At 42.9% G+C, this 22,104-nt stretch overlaps 1 protein-coding gene across 1 annotated transcript in view; it reads left to right on the top strand.

The window, feature by feature from the left end:
* The window catches only part of garre1 (granule associated Rac and RHOG effector 1), a 101,867-nt gene that overhangs the window by 56,566 nt on the left and 23,197 nt on the right, over positions 1-22,104 (top strand). Inside the window, exons 3-6 of the mRNA XM_084337799.1 lie at positions 824-1,030; positions 1,696-1,836; positions 2,270-2,365; positions 17,628-17,789. Of these exons, the coding sequence (XP_084193925.1) occupies positions 824-1,030; positions 1,696-1,836; positions 2,270-2,365; positions 17,628-17,789 (606 nt within the window). The remainder of the gene's footprint in view (positions 1-823; positions 1,031-1,695; positions 1,837-2,269; positions 2,366-17,627; positions 17,790-22,104) is intronic.

The following is a 22,104-nucleotide window of genomic DNA, read 5'->3' as shown; positions in this document are numbered from 1 at the left end:
CGAGGGTGCAGTACCGGCCAGATCCTCCCAGGTGGCGGTATCGAGCACCCTTTGAAACCTTGTATCTTGGCCTGTGCGTCGATCAAATGTCTCCGGTCTGCTTTTTTTCTTTTTTGACAAGCTGAGCGGTTATAACAGTCGGAGTGAGAAGGATCAAATGCTCCCGATGCATGATGTGTGGTGGATTATGTTGGCGACACGATGGACATCAATACTTGGAATCACGGTCAGATAATTGGAATATTCTTTTTGGGGTACATCCTAGTCAAGGTAAGGGCTATATGATATCAATCTTGCGTTGATCCAACCATGTCTTCATATCGATCCGAACGTGTGTGTAACGTTACTCCACAAAGTATGCTGTTGGTGACGATCAAAGCATCAAAAAACGCCCCCCCCCCCCCCCCCCCCCCCCCTTCATGCATTCATGATGAAACATAATACCTATGATATAGATTTGATTTGAGAATAATAGCGGGTCCAGGCAAGAAACTGAAACGGTTATAGTATAATACACGCATAAGGCTATTCCTCAGCATTTCGTCGGGAATTACCACAGACCAATCTAAAACCATACTCATATTCATCACGGTATAAAACGGGAATGTATGGATGAAAAAATTTAAAATAGTTTTTACATATTGAACGATAAATACTCTGTCAAATGGGCCATAGTATTGTATTCATAGCTATAATATAGAATATAGTTATAGCTCTACAAACAAGGTGACTCACTCCTATCTTTTAACACAGGGCCAAGGCTAATAGCTGGCAGCCAATGAGTTAACAGTGTGTGTTTGTTGTTGTTTTTGTTGTTGTCCAGGTGCTGGGGCGGTGCTTCCTGACAGTGATGCAGGTCCATTTCCAGTTCCTGTCCCAGGCCCTGCAGAAGGTCCAGCCTGTGGCCCAGTCCTGCCTGGCAGAGGCCCTGGCCCAGGCCCAGGAGCGCCGGACCAACGCCCGCTCCCAGAGCGCAGGCCCCCTCACTGAGCTGGAGGAGGCCTCCCGCTCATGGAAGGGTGCAGCCGAGGTATGCAGCGGGAGGTGCCCCCAGGATTCTCCCTGGTCTGGGCTGGGGCTTGGAAATGAGCTTTTGTGTCTGAGAGGTGAAAAGCCTGCCTGTTGTACATTCCTGAGAAATTCTAGCCGGCTATAATTCCAGCCACAATTTCCTATTTCCTTCTTTTAGCTGAGGTTTGTCTCTGAACTTGTATTGCCCATGTTCCAGACCCCCTCAGCTCCCTGTCCACTGTGAGGGAGGCCATTTTGTAAGAGGAGCTAGCTAATCTCATGGCTAATCAGTCCCTCTGGCCCACTTTTGGCTTTGTTGTGTACAGTGAGCCAGAGAGGAGAATAGTGGGCTGATTGATCTGTTAAGCCCCGGCATGTGGAGCGTTAGCCCGGAGGGGACTGGGCCTGGATATTTCCTGATGGAATGTGCTGCGGTATGGGCCTCGCTGCTCTGCTGGGGAGTTTAGACAAGAGGGAGGTGGCCACGACTCCATTTCACCAGCTACTCACACATTCTTATGGCCACAAAATATGTTGTTGCCTCTGTTGTCGCTGAAAGGTGTGAATTTGAGTGAACCTCACGGGTTGCAGAGGTGTACTTTTCTTTTGAGTTAGTTGCTTTCTATGAGATTGTGTTGTAGCAATATCGCTGAGACTGTGCTGTGTGCTGATGTGCTCCTGCAGGCTACAGCCAGGCTGAGGGAGAGGGGTCGGGACGGCTGCCTGGCAGGCCTCCAGGTTCAGCAGCTCTTCTGCTCCAACAACACCACCATCCCTGAGCACCAGCTGAAGGAGCTCAACATGAAGATAGACAACGCCTTGCAGGTAACACTGTTGTTCGTAAGCCAGGCTTGGGTTGCACAGCGATTTTTTTAAACGGGTCCCTCAACTAAAGCTACTGGAGATGGCATGTCGCCAAAGCCCTCACCAAGTCCCTGCAATGTGAAGTAGACTGAATTAATGCTATGGGCTGGTATGTTTGGTAGTCTAAAGTGAATTCTGCTTGATTAGCCTAACCAGTATCAGTTTTGGCTTGCTTGCTATTTTGAATATGTCTACCCCCCCCCCCCCCCCCCCCCAGAATAAAGACAATACCACTATTAAAGACGTACAGCATGTAGACTTGTAGGGAGACCCTTTCATCGAGGGCTGCCTCTAATCAAATGCTCGATGCCACTTGTTGTTACACTAAAGGATTTGATGAAGCAATAGTTGACCTACTTCCATGTTGAATTGATACAAGTTTCTCTCTCTTTAGGGTTATAAAGCAGCACTGGAGAGCCTTGGCCACAGTGAGTATGCACTGAAGGCCGGCTTTCACCTCAACCCCAAATCTGCGGAGGCAGCCTTACAGGTATGTCCACTCACATCTGGACCAGCATTCCAGATCGGCTTATAAACAGGATTTGATAAGGGTACACTGCACTTTAAACTATCGTAAGATTCACAAAAAATTGCTATCTCATGCTCCAATGGGTGAGGTCCAATCAGGTTAAGGCAGGGGTGGGTTAATACATGAGATACCAAGTTGTTGTGATCCAACGCGCTGTGTGCATGTTGAATGCCCAACTGTCTCTCAGTCGGAACACCCAGGCCCTCTCTCAAAGGTTTCTCCACAAAATAAATCATCAAGCCTCCTATTTCCTCATCTTTCACTTCGAAAACCCTCATGTTCTCTCGTCTAGACCTCCCCCCTGCTCCATTTGCCTCTGCTCCAGTCTCTCCATTATATTCAGCATTTCCATTGCCCTTTTGTTCCCTCGCCTCACCTCCCTCAACCCTTTCCTCTGCCTCCTCCGTTCTCCTCTCCAACCCTGTTATTTCACCATTTATTTGATCAATTCTCCTCCCGATTTCCTTCTCTGAAATCCTTAATTTCTTGCTTCAGCTGTCTCGATGCCAATAACGCAAGTGTCTCCATCCAAAATAGCTTGCTCACCTGCCGAGCACTCTGCCCTCTCCCCTGTGCTCCTTTCTTGGGGTTCCTCTCCAAATCAACAGCGGGGCACAGAGGCTCCTGGCCCCTCTTGTGGTCTCCTTCATCCTCCTTTCTTCCCCTCTGCTTTTAGGCATCTCTTCTTCCAAATCAGTTCTCTGACTTATGAGATCTTTCACACTTTCTTTCTTCGAGTTTTGTTGGGTTTCTCAATGCTTTCTCTGGGAGCTAAAGATCTATAGTGATCAAATTCTTGAGCTATAGAACCAAAGAAAAGATCATAAAGTTGGCAAGGGAAGAAAAGTCTAGACCATGACTACACTCAAGACATCGTCAGACACAAAAGGAATGCAGAGGCAAAATAGGTATTGAAACATCAAATCTGCTTCCATTACCTGGAGGGAGGGGTGCTGTATAACACGGTATAGAAGGCGACGAGGGATATGAAGGAAAGAGTAATGGAGGTTGAGATCCTGAGGAGACTGGAGTTACTGGCTGAAAAAATTATGGAGATGAGATTGAGGCTAGGAGGAACAGCAATAAAGAAGAGAGTCTGGATGGATTATAAGGAGAGGCAGAGGGACTACAGAAGATGAGCGGAGGATGGGGGGAACTTGGAACTGTGTGACTGAGGCCAGACGCAGTACAGTTAGGATAAGTACCTGGATGGTTGAACTATGAGGATGAAGATCAGGGCCTCTTTCTTTTTTGTGACTTTGGTGTGTATAATGACGAAGCAAAGCATCACTTGATGAACCAGAGGAGGAGAGAGGGGAGAATAAAGCAGACAAACGTCCTATCATAAGGGCGGCCCATGAGAGATGAGGCTTTCTCCCAGAGAGCACCGGGTACGACACAGGCTCAGAACTGGCCAAGATTGGAGGAGAGGTTATTGGTTTTTGTTATTTTATTCCACTACAGATCAGAGTAGTGAGAAGGGTACACATAGACAAGGTAGGAACTACATAAAAGAGTAAGGAACTGGGTGTTACAAAAAGGGTTTGTTTCCAGCATCTTACAATCTCGGTAATACCAAAAGACAGCAAAAATAGATTGTGCCATCAGGATTTTAAATCAGGATTACAAACGCTTTACATCTATTATAGCCAAGAGAATAGAGAAAATCCTACGAGGGATTATCAATACGGATAGTGTTAGAAGGACATTGCATATTATAAGACGCATACAGTTGGGAACATTTTAATCTATCTTGGTATAGATAGATGTGGAAAAAGCAAAGTTCTTGCAAAGATTTGGATTTCACAAGATTATAATTGAGACCATTCAGATTAGTAATGGGCATTTTACAAAACAAATCCAGATCGATTGATCGCATGATGTACTCGAGTAGTGATCGATTACTCGTGGCGGAAAACGCTGTACAAAATAAACGTCTTTTCCGGTGTTTTAGACTTTACTCTTTTATTTTGAAACCCCCGACCGGAAGTATTGTTGTTATCGCTAGGGGAAGCTATCTATGAGCGGACAACTTGTGTCGTCCGGTTTTGTGTTTTTGAGCTAACGCTAAAACAAATGTTGAGATTGTTGGTGAACAACTAACTTTAGGTTAGTTTTAACGGTGGCTAACGTTAGATGCAGCTACAGGCAATCGATGATGAGGAAGAGCTGCTGATTTTAATCGGCAGCGTGTCAAAACCGCATATAATAGAATAAATAGCCCTGTGGTGCGTAGGCACGACAGCGCAGCTCGAAACTACCTGTTGTATTAAATTAATTGATATTTAACTTGTCTTTGTGTCCAGTCCTTTGACTAGCCCCACCCGTTCATTGTAAACAATTATGCATGTAATTGTATTAACGTTAATGTGTGTTGTAGCTAGGGCTGTCTTAAATACTTCGAAGCTTAGTTCGATGGCACAAGCTTCGAACATTAAAAAAAAAGTTTAAAAGAAAAGAAAAAAAATATAATATTTTTATTTTATTTTTTATATCTTCCAGACACTATAGAGGTCGCCGAGAAACGATTCAGAGTGGGACAAAATTTATTCAAGATTTATATGGCAGGGGAGATTACTCAAAACACTGAAACTATCAAAAGATAAAGGGAGAATGGCTCTCCCCTACATTGGAAATTAATATTATGTGACCCAACTGAGACCACTGGTGTGTCAGGTGCAATCCTGACTATAATTTGTTTATTTAAACGGATCCCCATTAGCTGACACCTAAGTGGCAGCTAGTCTTCCTGGGGTCCAACAACATACATACACAAGATAACATATACCGATAGAACATAAGAAAAGCATATATCACAAAGAAAATGAAACATAGAATAGAGAACAAAACATGTATCATAGAATAAAAATTAATATAAAACAGGAGATGAAAAAACAAGAGATAAAATCCAGTTAGAACAACAATTTATCAGGGTGTGTAAATAGTGTTTATTTTAAAACTAGCCTTTCCTTTGATGTTCCGAACATCGCTGGAAAGACAGTTCCAGGATATTATCGCCCTATAAAATACCGCCTTTTTCATAAAATTAGACTTGGGTAGAGGTAAAGTAATCAATCCACCTCTTGCCTCTCTGGTGGAATGTGTGCGAGTACTTGCACTGTACACAATGCAATTATAAAGGAACTTTTGAGATTGATAAACTCTATGAAAATATGTAATTAAGTTAGCAGATAATCTTATCTTAAAACTGAGCCATGCATGCATGTCAACCACACTAGACCTAGGTGAGCAGCCTAGGACCAGTCTAGCTGCCTTGTTTTGAGGTACTTGTAGCTTTCTGAGTAAACCATTGTATGCAGATGACCATACTACAGAGCAGTAGTCTAAATTACATACAAATATAGAGCAAACAACTTGACGAAACAGCAATCATGTGAGATAAGGTGAGCACTTCCGTTTGACTGCCCATTTTGGCAACCACGCTGTCGATGTGATCGGACCAAGACAATGTACTGTCAAGCCAGAGTCCTAAAAGCTTCACAGTCTTTACTTGTTGTATGGTTAGACCCTCAATCTGTAAATTCAATTTGGGATTGTGTGATAGTCTATAATTAGAGATGAAAATTATGCACATTGTTTTTATATATTAAGTTTATTTGATTTGTATCCAGTTATATATAATGCTAAGCTCACTAGACAGAACCTGACTAAGCTCTGTACATGTGGCAGCGGCATAATAAATAGTGGAATCGTCGGCATACATTGTCAAATTAGCTCTACTAATTGCAAACGCCATATCATTTGTAAAAATTCTGAATAAGAGGGGTCCGAGGCAACTCCCTTGTGAGACCCCGCAGTCCAGGGTCCTACTGCTCGATAGAGCCCCATTAAAATAAACTCTCTGCGACCTGGCCGACAGGTAACTCCTAACCCATTGGATTGCAGAGGATTTAAAACCATAGCACACAAGTTTAGACGTTAAAATGTCATGGTCGATTAACATTGAGTCATGGCGGTACAGGTGGAATGACCAGGCCTATACGCATGTTGGAATAAAGTAGTTAAACCATTAGCAGATAAATAGACTTGTATTTGCTCATTAGGGCTGTCTTAAATACTTCGAAGCTTCGTTCGATGGCACAAGCTTCGAACATAAAGGTGTGTGTGTGCATGGGGCCATTGGGTGGGGCCGGGGGACAAATACACTGGAGGAAAGTAACCCAGCTCAGCACTGCCCAAATTATATCATCACTATTGCCTGTTTGAAGGATATCATCCTCAAACACATATACACCACCTACACGCCTATTCTCAGTCCTTGCCCCACAAAGGTGGAATGAACTACCCACCCCAGTTAGGACAGCCGAATCCCGTCCAATCTTTCGCCGTCGACTAAAGACGCACTTCTTCAACCATTATCTGAAATAAAATTAAAAAAATCTAACCCTAACTAACCTTACTGTCATGCACTTGTCCTAATAAACTAACCTACACTGTAACATGCAACACTTTGATGAATATTGTTACTCAGCTGATAGAGTTGTATCCTTCCTGATGACCTGTCGTACAGAACTTGTAAGTCGCTTTGGATAAAAGCGTCAGCTAAATGACTAAATGTGAACGTAAATGCCTTGTAGAATTCCACACATAAGAAAGAAAGATACTGGGATGAATAAACAAAATAGGAAATAAAATGTAGAAATGCATGCAATACATAAATAAATATGAATCTCCATATATGAAATAGAACATTTAGATAAGGTGCTACTGAGATGTTTTGGTGAGTTCTTTGTTTTTTTGTGGAAGTAGCCCTTCTTAAAAATGCATGAACATTCACTGATAATTGGTCTGTAGTGGAGTCTACAAGGTCTACATTGCCGGACCTTGTAGACTGACATAATTCTGTGCATAGTTTAGTCTACACAGGCCATATTTCAAATAATCAAAATCGGTAGTTCCCATGAAATCTGAAGTTGTTCAAACGACAACAGCGATCCACCTTGAATTAAATCACACAGCCGTGTTGGCTGCGTCACAGTCACGAAAGGAGCTACTTAATTCATTAATCCAATCCACTTTATTTATAGAGCACATTTAAAAACAACAAAGTTTACCAAAGTGCTGTACAAGTCCCACAACATAAGATAAAAAAAAATATATATATATATATATATATAAATAAAAAAAATATATATTTTTTTAATTCGAAGCTTCGAATTAAAATCGAAGCTCGGCCCCGAAGCTTCGATTGCCAAAAGAAAATTCGAAGGTCAGCCCTATTGCTCATACACAATTTTTTCCAACAGTTTGCTCAGTACTGGCAGAATGCTGATAGGCCTGCTAATGGGACCACAGAAAGTTGCTTTTGTATCTTTAGGTAGTGGGATGATCTTTCCCTCCTTCCACAATTTTGGACACACGCCACTAAGCAAACATCTATTAAAAATAGGACAGATTGGTTTAAAAACATAACATAAAAACATATGCCGTAGATATTCTTAACAACTTGCTGTCAAGGAGGTCAGTACCAGCAGGCCCGCAAACGGGTAGCTCAACATTTCAACCATTCCAGCATAAACCTGGTGGAATTCAAAAGTGCACATCTTATCATTCATGGTGTGCTTTTTTATAAGCACATCAGAGTTAGAATTGACAGTACAGTCCATATTCTCTCAAGTTTAGAGACCTTGTTGACAAAATAATCATTAAAATAATTTGCGATCTGAAGTGGCTTACTCAAGTAGACGCCATCTGATTCTACAAAAGAAGTGGAGGTCTTCTTTTTACCCATGATTTCCTTCATTACATTCCATAATCAACTAAATGATGGTCACTGAAGCCAACTGGGACTGAAACAGGTAAAGACCTCAAATCGGGAGTATTTGTGTAAATGTGATCAATACATGTTGACGTTTTAACCCCAATATTAACATTAACTACAGGTGTCAGTTATGGAAAATTTTCAGAAAGCCAATCAATATTAAATTCACCAAGACAGTACAACTATCTTATTCTCCTCTGTGGCCCTGTCCAACATGTCACACAAGCTACTTAAATGCTGTATATTGGCACTGGGTGCCCTATAACAGCAGCCAATAAGTATAGGTTTAACCTCTTAACCTGTTAAGCTGTAGCCCTATTTTCAGACATTTTGCCTAAAGGTACATGCCTAAGTAAATGGAAGATTGCTCCACTTCTACAAGGTCAATTAGCATGTTATTGGTATCTAGGAACATCTAGGGACCTGGGGGTATGTATTCCCAGTGTCAGAAATATTGTGTCTGTTACTAGGCTTGAGTAAATTGTAATAATAAAAGGAGGATATCAATTATGAGTTTATTTAGCATCTGTGCCGGTGAATAACACCATGAAAACATTGAGGTTCTTCTGATTTCGCTCACTGAGCACATTCGGCACCTTCTTGAGATCAAGTGTACAAAAGATCTAAGCAAATTAATACATTTGAATTATAAATTCATATTTGACCTTGAACTTGACCTTGACCTTATTATGGCCAAATCATACATCTATGGATAGGGAAAAGGCTCCTCTTTCCAATGGCCGTGTTAAATCTGGATTTAGTTATTTCCTCACTGTTTTACGATAAAAGAGATATAATTAGTGTAACTGAGGGGTACAATTCCCTGACTGTATTGATAAGTATGGTATCATTAAACCACTACCGCTTTATGTACTTTAATTACTGGCCATACAGTACATGATATATAAATATGATGAACACTTCCCACAATAAATCGGTTCCACATAAAGTTATAATTAAAGGGGAACTATTTTACTATTTCTTTCACTATTTGGGCACTTTTACACAATTCCTGTGAGTCTATGGAACACCTCTGTAATATATATATTTTTTTTATTCATTGTTTTGTATTTCTAATCAAGTCCTCAAAAACAGCATTTTTCTACCTCAAGATCTCGAGCTGTTTTGAGCTGATGTGGACTGGGGTGCAGGTGCTGGTGCTGAGGAGCCACATTAACATGCAGCAGTGACTATATGACATCACATATAGGCACATTTTCAAACGACTCAGTTCAGTGAGGGTGAATATTGTGAGAGGAGAATTGGAAGAATTCGCCAATATGAGAATTTTGAGACATAGATCATATTAATATAAGTTCACATAGCTAGGAAACAATGCTAAACACTCAAAAAGGCCATTTATAAGATAGTTCCCCTTTAAGTATTTATTGCAGCAAAAGGTACATAATATACTTCTCTATTATACTTTGAATGCACTTGTAAGGCAAAGGAATGTGCGTAGGCAAATCAATAATGAATGTCCATTCTCTGGTTACGCAGGAGGTAATTATACGACCTGAATCTTAGGGAATTATATCTATGGTGCACTGGTAATATATATAGCGGGAGATGCTGAAGGGTCCCCCCGGTTGTAAGCCAGCAGGGGTAGAGGATCTGTCGGTAGTAGAGAGTCTGGTCAACGATGACTAAGGAGACTCCAAGTACAGGAGACGGTGCAATAGTCTCTTGATCCACAGACGAATACAGCTGTTCTCCGTAGACTGTAGCTCCACAGTGAAGAAAGCTAGCCTGCCTCAGGCTCTCTGAGGCGCAGACTCGACGTGGCTCCTCACAGGGTAAATCCCACACACGTGTAGGCGTCGGCGATTCTCCGCTCCATAAATCACAGGACCAAAACAAATATAATCCAGCCGTAAATGGCTATGCAGTCGTCGGGTAGATTAATCCAGTGTACATGTCCACACGATCCTCGTCTAGGTCTCCTCGGGTGAAAGCGCCATGAAAGCAGCCCAGCCTGGATAAGCACTCTAGCTGGTACGAGGAAGCGTTGGTGATGCTGGTCACTGTAGAACTTTAGCCGCACGATACACTATACACAAATAGACTATTACTGACTTAATAGAAATATGTCGCACTCGACGGTATAGCGCCAAACTCTGACACTTCAGTTATTAATTCGCACGCGGTCTCAATGCTCTATTTGGGGCCAAAAAGGCCATACTTCACCGCACGGAGTATCGTGGGTGAGGCTTCAACTTTAGTTACTAAGACTTCTGACTAAGTGCTTCTGTATTCACCTGCGCCATATTTATATGCACGGCGAACAATCTAGTGCCAACCTCATTTCTGTCTCGTATTCTTGGGCAAGGCCGGGCATGTACAGACATGTCTTGACGGTGGCTTTGAACCTGACTCTGGAGGCATGGCCCTGGCGCCTGTGGACCGCTGTCCAATAGGAGAATGAAATATTATGGTCTGTACTAGGCTAAAGGGATATTCCGTGTATATGTACAAGGAATATACAAGGGATATCAAACGATATACAAATACTATGCAATATATATCAATCAATAAATATATATATTCGGTTTAATCTGATCCTTTGTAACAATTAGCATTAGGTAAAAATGAAAATATACACCTTGACTGCTGTTTTGATATGGTTAAGTTCTTTACTCTTGGATACATAAAAAAAGAAAAGAAAAAAACATTAACATTAAAGATTTATTTTTTGGCGTTTTTATCGCTTTATTTCTACTGGGCAGTCCAGTAGCGAGAGACGGAGGAGGAATGGGAGACAGAGTGGGGGAAAGACATTCGGCAAATAACGACGGGTTCGGGAGTCGAACCCGCGTCGGCCGTGTCGCGGCTGAGCGCGCTATGTGGTTTGCCACTGGGGTGCCCCTGCATGTGGGCCCTCTTGAGGACTATTCACGACGTGCCACTTTGCCGACCTCTAGCGGCTCGGGTGTGTATTTCTTTCTTTCTTTTTTTTATCTACTTTTTCTCCCATTTTCTATTTTTCTCCCATCCCAATTTCGTATCGTCCAATTCTACCCTCCCCTGTCTCGAACGTTGTTAGGCCATGCCTCCCACAAGCCGGCTGCAATGTGGACTAAGTCATACATAGCACGAGTCCCCTCCGATACTCCAGGTAACAGCAGTCGCATCTTTTCACCTGCGCGGCGCAATCTTTCAGCGTCAGGGGTCTGCGCTTTGGAGGGGCGCCGCCCCCATCGCTTCCTGATTCTCCTGCGCAGGCGCACCAACCGACCTGTAGGAGTCTCTGTCCACAACGCCCGATCCCCACCCATCAGCTTCCCACCCCCTAATACTGCCAATGTGTATTAGTACGGACGACCAGCTAAACTGAAAGCAATCTGGAGCGCTGGGCTCGAACAGGCGAACCCAGCGTCTCCAGTATTCGTGGTGAGCGCCTTGCCCACTGCACCACGTAGCCGCCCTCCCACATGGGGATCTAATACGGTCTCTATTGATCGATTTATGATAAAGAAAAGCAGGGTTATAAGGGGACCTTACAACTTAACATGTTTTAACAGGCGGCAGAAAAGTGGCAATTTCTTTTACTTGAACTTGAGGACTGCATACTTTTTTTGCAAAGCTTAGCTTTATACTTTATACGTATAGCTAATGAAATAGAGTAACATAGGTCTGAACTTGAGTTGAACTTGAACTTGTGTACTCACATTTGTCTGTAGTGGTTGCAATATTTAAAAAAAAAAATTGGTATAAGCTGGAAAACACTGCGCATACATAGCCTGAAGTCTTATGTGGTACAGGTCCACATTTTATAAAAATCCGTTCAGAAATGGGTCTTTGAGAGAGATCCGGGTAAACCGTGTGCCAAAAAAAAGGTCTCTAAAATCCATTTCCTCATCGCTCGTCAACTTTCACCTAGATCCCTTATTCGCACCCCCCCCCCCCCCCCCCACATGGAGTATCATTGGAAAGGTACACTCATTGGCTACAACGCTGATTAATAATTTTTGCCATCAGCGGATGATTGGCAGTTCTGGAGAGCCGGGAGTCCGGGGTGGTCATCTGCCGTGCGGCGCGTAAAAAGCCGCTCGCCTGACATATTGTCATGTAACTCGAGAACCGAGGCACGGATTTGGTCGAGTGAGGTGGCGTTCAAACGGCAACAAATGGATCTGAGCCGCTAGACGCTCGCAAAGTGCCGTGACTGTCGTGCCTTCTGCCCATGGGCACGTCGGGATGTATACGTCCCGGTGCACATTAACACTTTGAGTGCCAGCGACGAGATTTATCCTTTGTTAATGCCAACCCCGTTGAGTGCCAGCGACGATAAATCTCGTTTTTTTTTTTTTTTGCGATTTTAATTCATATTTCATCAATCTAGTCTCACGTTAGTGCTGCAAACTCTCTCTGAGCTCCATTGGGAAAATACCGCCCCCTATCGTCTCTCCCTGTTGTACTGCACCCCATTGGATTAGACTGAATGAAACACATGGGGGGGGGGGGGGGGGGGGGGGAATCCAGCTTCCTCGCTTTACTTCTCGGGCAAGCCACCCGAGGGGATCCAAGTCATTGCCGAGCCGCAAAACAGCGTGGAATACATATTTCCAGTACCCAGTGCTGGATCAATTAACGTGATCGATATTTGGAATGGCGATCAGGAATTGGAATAATCTTTTTGGAGAACATCTGATCTGAGGTAAGGAATCTATTTTACCAGTCTTGGGATAATCAGAACTTTTTTCACAGATATCAGCATGTGCCATATGTGTGTGTATGTGTGTGTGCGATCAGGAAATAAGAGATTCGATTTTTCAGCCCCGCTTATATAGCGTGCATACCGGTAAGTACACACATACTATCGATAATCTAGCGTTTATTTGAAAACTATTCATAAATAGGCCGAAAAATGACAAAGTTTTTTGTGTATTCCAGAATATTCCAGTAAAGGGCGTTTATCACAAAATCTTTATATTTTCCTGAAACTTTTAAGAAAACGAGGGTTTTTCAAAATGGTATAAAACGGAAATGAACCGATTAAAAAAAAAATTTAATAAAAATAAATAAATCCGTTTCGACAATGTTGACTGCAAACAAGTCATTGATAAGCGACGGCCAGATTAGACACATAATTTAAGACGTAGTTTATGCGTTCACAAATATGAGAGCGCTATCATTGAAGTGGGTAAGGCGTTCAACGGGGGTAAGGCGCACCGCATGGCTGGTCATCAAAGTGTTAAGAGGTTAAGCGTGGCAACCAAACAGACTTGTAGGGAAGTGGATGAGTCGGGTGGATGAGTCGGGTGGATGAGTCGGGTGGATGAGTCGGGTGGTGCCGACGGAGGGAGAGTGGATGGAAGTGATCCATGAGATCTACGTGATGGAAAGGTTGACGTTAGGACTAGGCGATATGGCCAAAAATGATATCACTCGATATCGATAATTATTAACTTATTAATTAAGTATTAACTCAATGGCTGCCAACAACGAGTATACTCATTATAGCCTGCCAATCGAATAACGCCAACAACGCGTATACTTGTTATTGGATCGTTATTTCTTTTATTCGCCATTTCCATTCATAATTCATCCTGGTATGCTGTGGTACTGTGTGCCAATGTGTCTGAGATTGCAACGGTCCGATACTGCCGCCTGGTGGTATGCGGCCGATTTGCACTCCCTTTGTGTCTCTGTGCGTCATTGAAAGTCATCCGGGCGGAGTTATCTTGTAACGTGGATCAAGATATACACCCGATCGCATTGAATCGCCTTTGGGACGCCAGATTCATTATGCTTTTGGGGGTTATGACGTGGGCCAAATGGACATACGATCTAGCAGATGGCAATCAATTAATTGGAATATTCTTTTTGAAGTCTCATTGGCCACAGGTAAGAGCAATTTAACGTCAATTTCAGCTTGGTTGTCCATTGTTTTCATAGCCAACGCCCTGATCAGCGTATGCTGTTGTACTAACGAATGCCGTTATTGACGATCAATTAATCATAAACGACCCCCCCCCCCCCCCCTTCATGCATGCATGATGGAACATAATATACCGATCATATGCACTTGAATTTTTTATTGTAGCGTGTATAGGGACGAAATGCCAATGGATTAAGTATAATATGCGTTGTGGCCTATAACTAGTCTTCCAGGAATTACCCTAGACCAGTGTTTCTCAACTGGTGGGTCGCGACCCAAAAGTGGGTCGCGGGGACATTTTGAGTGGGTCGCGGATGTGTGTAAAAAAAAAAAGTAAAAAAAAAAATAATAATTTTTTTTTTAATTTTTTTTTTCACTACCTATTTTTGTGAAAGTGGCTTCTCAGCTCTGGTCCAGCTGAAGACAAAGCGGGGGAACAGATTGGACATTGAGCATGACCTCAGAGTTGCTTTGTCTACCATCACCCCAGACTTTGAGACTCTTGTCAGGAGCAAACATCATCCCCAGTTATCCCATTAGTTCCCTGCATGTTAAGCTAAGAAGTCTGCTAAGAAGGATATATTATTTATTATTATTATTTTATTTCATTGTGTTTTTAGCCCTTAGTTGCACTTTTGTTGCAACCCCAGTTATCCCATTAGTTCCCCCAAACGTAGGTCTGTTATGTTAAGCTAAGGCTAAGAAGCATATTATTTATTATTATTTTTATTTCATTGGGTTTTTAGCCCTAGTTGCACTTTTATTGCAATCCCAGTTATCCCATTAGTTCCCCCAAACTTAGGTCTGTTATGTTAAGCTAAGAAGTCTGCTAAGAAGCATAATTATTTATTATTTAATTTCATTGGGTTTTTAGCCCTAGTTGCACTTTTGTTGCAACCCCAGTTATCCCATTAGGGGCGACAGTGGCTCAGGAGGTAGAGCAGTCGTCTGGCAATCCGGAGGTTCCCGGTTCGATTCCTGCTCCTCCCAGGCAGCGTGTCGATGTGTCCTTGAGCAAGACACTTAACCCCTAATTGCTCCCGATGAGCAGGTTGGCACCTTGCATGGTTGCCTCCGCCATCGGTGTGTGAATGGGTAAAATGTGAGTAACAAATTGTAAAGCGCTTTGGATAAAAGCGCTATATAAAAAAGCAGCCATTTACCATTAGTTCCCCCAAACTTAGGTCTGTTATGATAAGCTAAGAAATCTGCTAAGAAGCATATTATTTATTATTATTTTATTTCATTGGGTTTTAGCCCTAGTTGCACTTTTGTTGCAAACTCAGTTATCCCATTAGTTCCCCCAAATGTAGGTCTGTTATGTTAAGCTAAGAAATCTGCTAAGAAGCATATATTATTTATTATTCTTTTATTTCATTTTTAGCAATAGTTGCACTTTTGTTGCACTTTTTTGTGTTTATTTCATGTTTTGAAAGATTGCGTATTACTGCTTTTTTTTTTTTTTTTTTTACATAAATCATAGTGGTTCAAAATTTTGGGTCGCGACTTAATGACTAAGGAAAATGTTGGGTCCCGAGGCTAGACCAGTTGAGAACCACTGCCCTAGACCACTCTAAAACTATACTTATATTCACCACGGTATAAAACGACAATGTATGGATGGAAGAAATATTCCTTTTTCACATCTTGAACGATGGATACTCGATGTCAAATGGGCCATAGTATTGCATATATAGCTATAATATTTAAATAGTTATAGCCCTGCAAACAAAGTGAGCGACTCCCACCGTTTACAGCGCTGGCGGTAGCTGCTACAGGATGAGGCTAATGCGTGGCAGAGAGAGAGTTAAAAAAATATGTATAATACTATATATTTTTTTAAACAGATGTTATGTTTATTTTGCAGCAATTCTTTGACGTTGCCGCCATCTTTAGTGTTACAGCCCCTCACACTCCAGTTCTCAGGCTGCAGCTGTTTTAAAAGCGAAAGTAAACGGGCTTCTCTGCTGGCTGTGGCTCCAGGGGAGTTGAATAGTTCCTGCTCTGCTCGTTTCTTTTCTATCTTTTGGCGCTTTTTTGGTGGACAAACCACTGCACATGTGCACCGTGACTTGCGACTGGAGACTAGCTCTGCTAGCACAAATAGCCTACTGTGTACAGACGGTATCAAACTGTATTTTTTTTTTTTATCCACTTTTTCTCCCATTTTCTATATTTTCTCCCATCCCAATTTCGTATCATCCAATTCAACCCTCCCCTGTCACGAACGCTGTTTCTTGCCTCCCACAAGCCGGCTGCAATGTGGACTAAGTCATACATAGCACAAGTCCCCTCCGGTACTTGAGGTAACAGCAGTCGCATCTTTTCACCTGCGCAGCTCGATCTCTCAGTGGCGAGGAGTAACGCGTGGGAGGCTCACGCTGCCCCCGACACTTCCTGATTCTACTGCGCAGGTGCACCAACCGACCTGTAGGAGTCGCTGTCCACAACGCCCGATCCCCACCCATCAGTTTCCCACCCCCTAATACGGCCAATGTGTATTAGTATGAACGACCAGCTAAACTGAAAGCAATGTGGAGCGCTGGGCTCGAACAGGCGAGCCCAGCGTCTCCGCATTCGTGGCGAGCGCCTTGCCCACTACGCCACGTAGCCGCCCTATCAAACTGTATTTTAAATTACAAAGCAAACAAAATAAATGGCCAAGAGAAAAAGAAATGTCAATTTGGTCAATATTGTCATTTGGACAAGCAAAGCCATTACTTTAAGTTGCAGGCAAGAAAGACAAGTCTGTCCACTGTCTCTGGTTTTAAAACTGTCAAAAATTAAGAAATTGATTTATTATTATATTTTTTATATATATATTTTTTATTATTGATCGATAGCAATTATTAAAATATATAGCATAATTATCATTATCGTTTTATCGCTCAGCCCTAGTTGACGTACGCATTGAGACTTCAGAAGGAAAGGCTTGAGGAACATGGCGGGAATTGGTGAGGCCCACAAGGCCAGGATTTGTGTGATTATGTGAAATACAGAGAAAAGAATGGTGAATACCCCTTTTTTTCATTTCATGAATGTTCTTGTTTGCATGTTCTGTATTGAATTTTTTTTTAAGAAAATGACAAAAATAAAGAGATGCCATGTTTTTAGGGAGTCCTGTATGTGCATACATACACTGGTGTCACTTTGCATTGTATCCACGTCCTTATGTTTTCTCATGTGTTTGCCATGCGGGATAAAATAACTTTTTCTTCTTTTCCCTGGATGTATTGTAGCAATGTACTGATGCATGTCTAACCAGTGACAAAAATGCATTTCTTGTATTTTTATATCAAAATGATGTTATCTATTCTTGGAAAACAGCAAAATCACTGACCCGTTTAAAATAAGATCCTCATCTCCCCTCTCCCACTGGTCGTCAACAATGGAGTGAAGGCTTAACGTCAACGCCACCCCATTGTTGTTGGTTAATATTCAAATCAAGTCCCTCCCACCCCCAGCATCCATCCCATTTCTTTTCAAAACCCACGAAAACCAAACCTGCTCTTGCTCACTGCTATTTGGGAGGTCTTTTTAACATTGTGTTTCTCTCTCAGGGCTGCTGCAGTGAGCCAGAGGCCCAGCAGGCAGGCAGAATGCAGACCACCTCCCAGCCTATTCAGTGTGAGCTGCCCACCATCCCTGTGCAGATCGGCTCCCACTTTCTCAAAGGAGTGTCCTTCAACGAGTCAGCCGCAGATAATCTCAAACTAAAAACAGTAAGTGTCACCCCCCCAGCCTGGCCTCCTGCTATCTTGCAGACAGAGGACGTCGCTAGCCAGCAAGCCTAGCAGGCAGTCAGTATCTTACCCCGAAAATCCGATCGTTAGAAAAAGCTTGGTAGTCTAGTAGGAAGAGTGGGGTATCATGCACCCAGGGCCGCCTGGGAGAAATGCGAGGCCCTGTGCGAGATTTAACGCGAGCCCCCCCCCCCCCAAAGGTTAAAAAAAAAATATATATATATATATATATATATATTTTTTTATACAGTCAACATATTCTTAAATAATAGCGCTGCCCGAGGCGGGGCATGATACAGTCAACATATAGCAAAAGAGAGAGCGAGAGAGAGCTCCCGTTCTACAGTCAATATACAGTGTACAGAGAGAGAGAGAGACACATTGGAAAGAAATTGAAATGCTATTTGGCCCTAAACAGAGAGTACACAGTAAGGCTGAGCCCGAACGTTCGAACGTTCGTTCGTTACGTTGACATTCGGACTTTAATTAATAGGTTCGAACGTTCGGTGAAAAAAAAAAAAAGGCAGGCGCGCGACGTTGAGGCGATGTGAAGCGGCGCGTCCCCCGAGTGCGCTCGGCTCAACCAGTGTGGTCTCTGCCGGGCTGTAGCTGGATACTATTGTCTCAACCAATGCAATAGAACCATTTTGATTGACAGGCGATTCTGCCAATTACGTCACACCGCTTGCACCCACCTCTGCTGTTACCACCAATCGGCAAGCGTTTGTTTATTTTTTTACTTCCGGCAATACATTTATCTGCTTGCGAGACCGAGAAGCACAACAGAGTGAACAGACTCCGTAGCTCCCCGCTGAGGAAGGATCATTAATGAATTACCAGCCTTTTTCGGCCACGGAGCGCGAGCTTCATGGCGGGAGGTGGTTGCGTTGTAAACAACTCTGGCCGAGGGCGGACGGGCGGCAGGCGTGTTGGGAGCCCGGCGGCACCCCGCCGGTGTCTCTCTGTCGTCCCCCGTTCCTAGGTAGACGGTGGAAGGAGCTGAGGCGCGCGCCTCTCTCCTTCCCGTCGACCAAGAGTGAATACCTGTTATTGAACGTGTAACACTAACTATATAACGCTAATGCCACAAAACGAATGCATTTGTTTATCTAGCCCCTTACGTGGCTATTGTTTATCATAAGTAGGAACTTTATGCAGTACTCAGTAGCTTGTTTATTTTCTTCTGAGTGCTTTGTTTAATTACATGTTTACATGAACAGCCACCACTGTAAACAACATGTTTTTTCACCAATAGATTATGCAATGCCGCCCTCCGTAGGATCTATAATACAAAAAATAAAAAATTATATAAAAAAAAAATGTAATAAAATCCTTTTTTTAATAAAAAAATTACAAAGAACGTTCGTTCGATAAACCCTGGCGAACGTTCGAACCCTAAAAACAGGGTTCGGGCTCAGCCTTAGTACACAGTGGCAGAATACCTGAGCACTGTGACTGAAGATCCTTGACTAGGTACAGACTCAGCGAGCACAGCCTAGCCATCGAGAAAGGCCGCCATAGGCAGACTGTGTGTGTTAGAAAGAGAGAGAGAGAGAGAGAGAGAGAGAGAACATGTGTGTTTGTCGTGTGTGTGTGTTAGAGAGAGAGCATGTATGAGAGATCCAAAAGGACAAAGATCAACACTTAAATCCAAGAGAGAGAGAGAGAGAGAGAGAGAGAGAGAGAGAGAGAGAGACACATTGGAAAGAAATTGAAATGCTATTTGGCCCTAAACAGAGAGTACACAGTGGCAGAATACCTGAGCACTGTGACTGAAGATCCTTGAGCACAGCCTAGCCATCGAGAAAGGCCGCCATAGGCAGACTGTGTGTGTTAGAAAGAGAGAGAGAGAGAGAGAGAGAGAGCATGTATGAGAGAGAGAGAGCATGTATGAGAGAGAGAGAGAGCATGTGTGTGTGTGTTAGAGAGAGCATGTATGAGAGATCCAAAAGGACAAAGATCAACACTTAAATCCAAAGAGAAGAGGGTCTATACCAGAGAAACCAAAGCAGCAAGGAGCCAATGGCCGACACCAGCTAAATAGGCTAGCCAGGTACTGTGACACCAGGCCACACACAGCTTTGGCCAACGGCCCAACGCTACCCAAGCTACACAAACGACCAAGACATTCACACACAGCACATGTCGTATCTCCAAATGTTGTGAAGTAGCATATGTTTTGCCTGGAAAAAAACATTGTTATTAACAAAACATTCGGGAGGGGAAGGAAGGAAGAGTGGGGTAATGTCATGACATTTTCATTAATCTTACCTGCACAAAAGGAACGCAGGGCGAAAGGCCGCAACACAGGTCTCCACGTTGACGAAAGGCCTCTCGCTGTCGGGACAAATAAGCTATGGCCAGAGCCTTGTCATGGTGCAGGCCCGACCACATCACCTGTTGGACTGGCCCAGCCCCCACGGCGGGGATGACCCCCTACCTTGCCCCGTCTTCCGAGTAAGGCCCGCGAGACCCCCTCGCCACCTATCCTGTGCCCGAGTGGCCGTAGGGCCCTTAAGGTTTTCCCTACACCGGCGCCGGCCGCTACAGGGGTCAGGCGGAGCCGTTATGGCAGAGTTCTCCGCCCTCCTGTTCATTGACTTCTTTTGTTATGATGAATTCTTTGTTATGATGAATTCTGGGGGGACGTATGTAGTGGGTGCTATGGACATAATTCACCATTAGATTGTTTTCATGTATTGATGGGGCACTGTCACTTTAATGAGGTTGGTTTTGGGGGTTGGGCTTAGAGAAGACGCGCTGGTGGAATGTCATTGATAAAATGTTTGGTGACGAGGAGCTGTCAGAGTTTAGCACGGCATAGATCCGACAGCTGTCACTTGTGCTAAAAGGATAATAAATGACACACTACTTGGTGTTGTTGCAAGATAGAAATTGTGCGTCTCTCCTTTCCGACGATTTCTACAATATCATGTTTTTCTATACCCACTTTCTCGAACATCTGTTCCATTATGTCTAAAATATCTGACCAGTAGATTTGTATTTTTTTTTTTACATGTGAAGAATATATGTGTATGGTCAGCATTCTTCTCCCCACACTCCCTCCAGCAGCCGGGATCATTTTGTGCGAATTTGGACATACTCGATGGTGTTCTAAAGTACCTCATATTTATTTTCCGAGCATACTCCTGCCAAAAGGGTGATTTTATGTAGTGGAAGATATCTTTAAAGCTTTGATTCCACTCCTTATCTGGTATGCACATATTGCTCCATAGCGCCGTTCTCAGGAATTAGCCAGGATCACTCTGAAACTATACAATATTCACCATGGTATAACACGCGAACGTATACATGAAAAGATTTTTCTTTTTCACATGTTGAACGATGGATAGTTAATGTCAAATGAGCCATAGTATTGTCTCCATAGCTATAATATAGAATATAGATATAGCCCTCAAAACACCGCGACGCACAGTGAAAATCCCTATATCTTACAGCGGTGTCCTTACAGGTACAAGGATAGCTAAAGCGGCTGGCGCCCAAAATGTTAACACATCCAGTGCCGTTCACCAGAGGTCGCTGTGGGCCGTGTGTAGCGCTTTAATGAATGGGAATACATGCCGGTGTTTGCAGTGCTAAAACTATATTAAATATTATAGCTATGGATCTAATAATATAGTCGATTGTCATTGAGTTTCTTCCAGTCAAGATGCAAAAAACTGATTTTTTCATCAATACATTCCCGTTTTATACCGTGGTGAATATGAGTATAGTTTTAGAGTAAATCTGTGTAATCCCAGGAAACGCCTAAGCAGCGTTTACTGCATTTCACTATAAATCGTGCCATTTCTCACTTGGATCAACAATCAATCTGAAAGCGGCGCTATATTATCGGTATTATGTTTCATCATGCATGCATGAAAGGGTGGGTGGGGGGGTTCTATGCTTCGATCGTCACTAACGGCATACGTTGTGGAGTAACATTACAGGACACACACGGATCACAATGAAAGCATGCTCGGATCAACGCAAGATTGATAACATATAGCACTTACCTTGACTATGATGTACTGCTAAAAGAATATTCCAATTATCTGATCGCCATTCCAAGTATTGATGTCGATCGTGTATCCAACATGATCCACGAAAGCACATGAATCCGCTGTGCTTGGTTTTCCCCAAGCCATGTGTTATAAACAGTGTTGGGCAAGTTACTTTTAAAAATTAACTAGTTACAGTTACTAGTTCTTTTCCAAAAAGTAACTAAATTACTTACTCGGTTACAAATTATAAAAGTAACTAGTTACTTCAGAAAGTAACTATTGCATTACTT

This window comes from Notolepis coatsorum, assembly GCF_963971535.1.
Source record: "Notolepis coatsorum genome assembly, chromosome: 20".
Classification (NCBI taxonomy): domain Eukaryota; kingdom Metazoa; phylum Chordata; class Actinopteri; order Aulopiformes; family Paralepididae; genus Notolepis; species Notolepis coatsorum.
The sequence above is the reverse complement of the archived record's forward strand: the minus strand, read 5'-3'. Positions and strand labels throughout refer to the sequence as shown.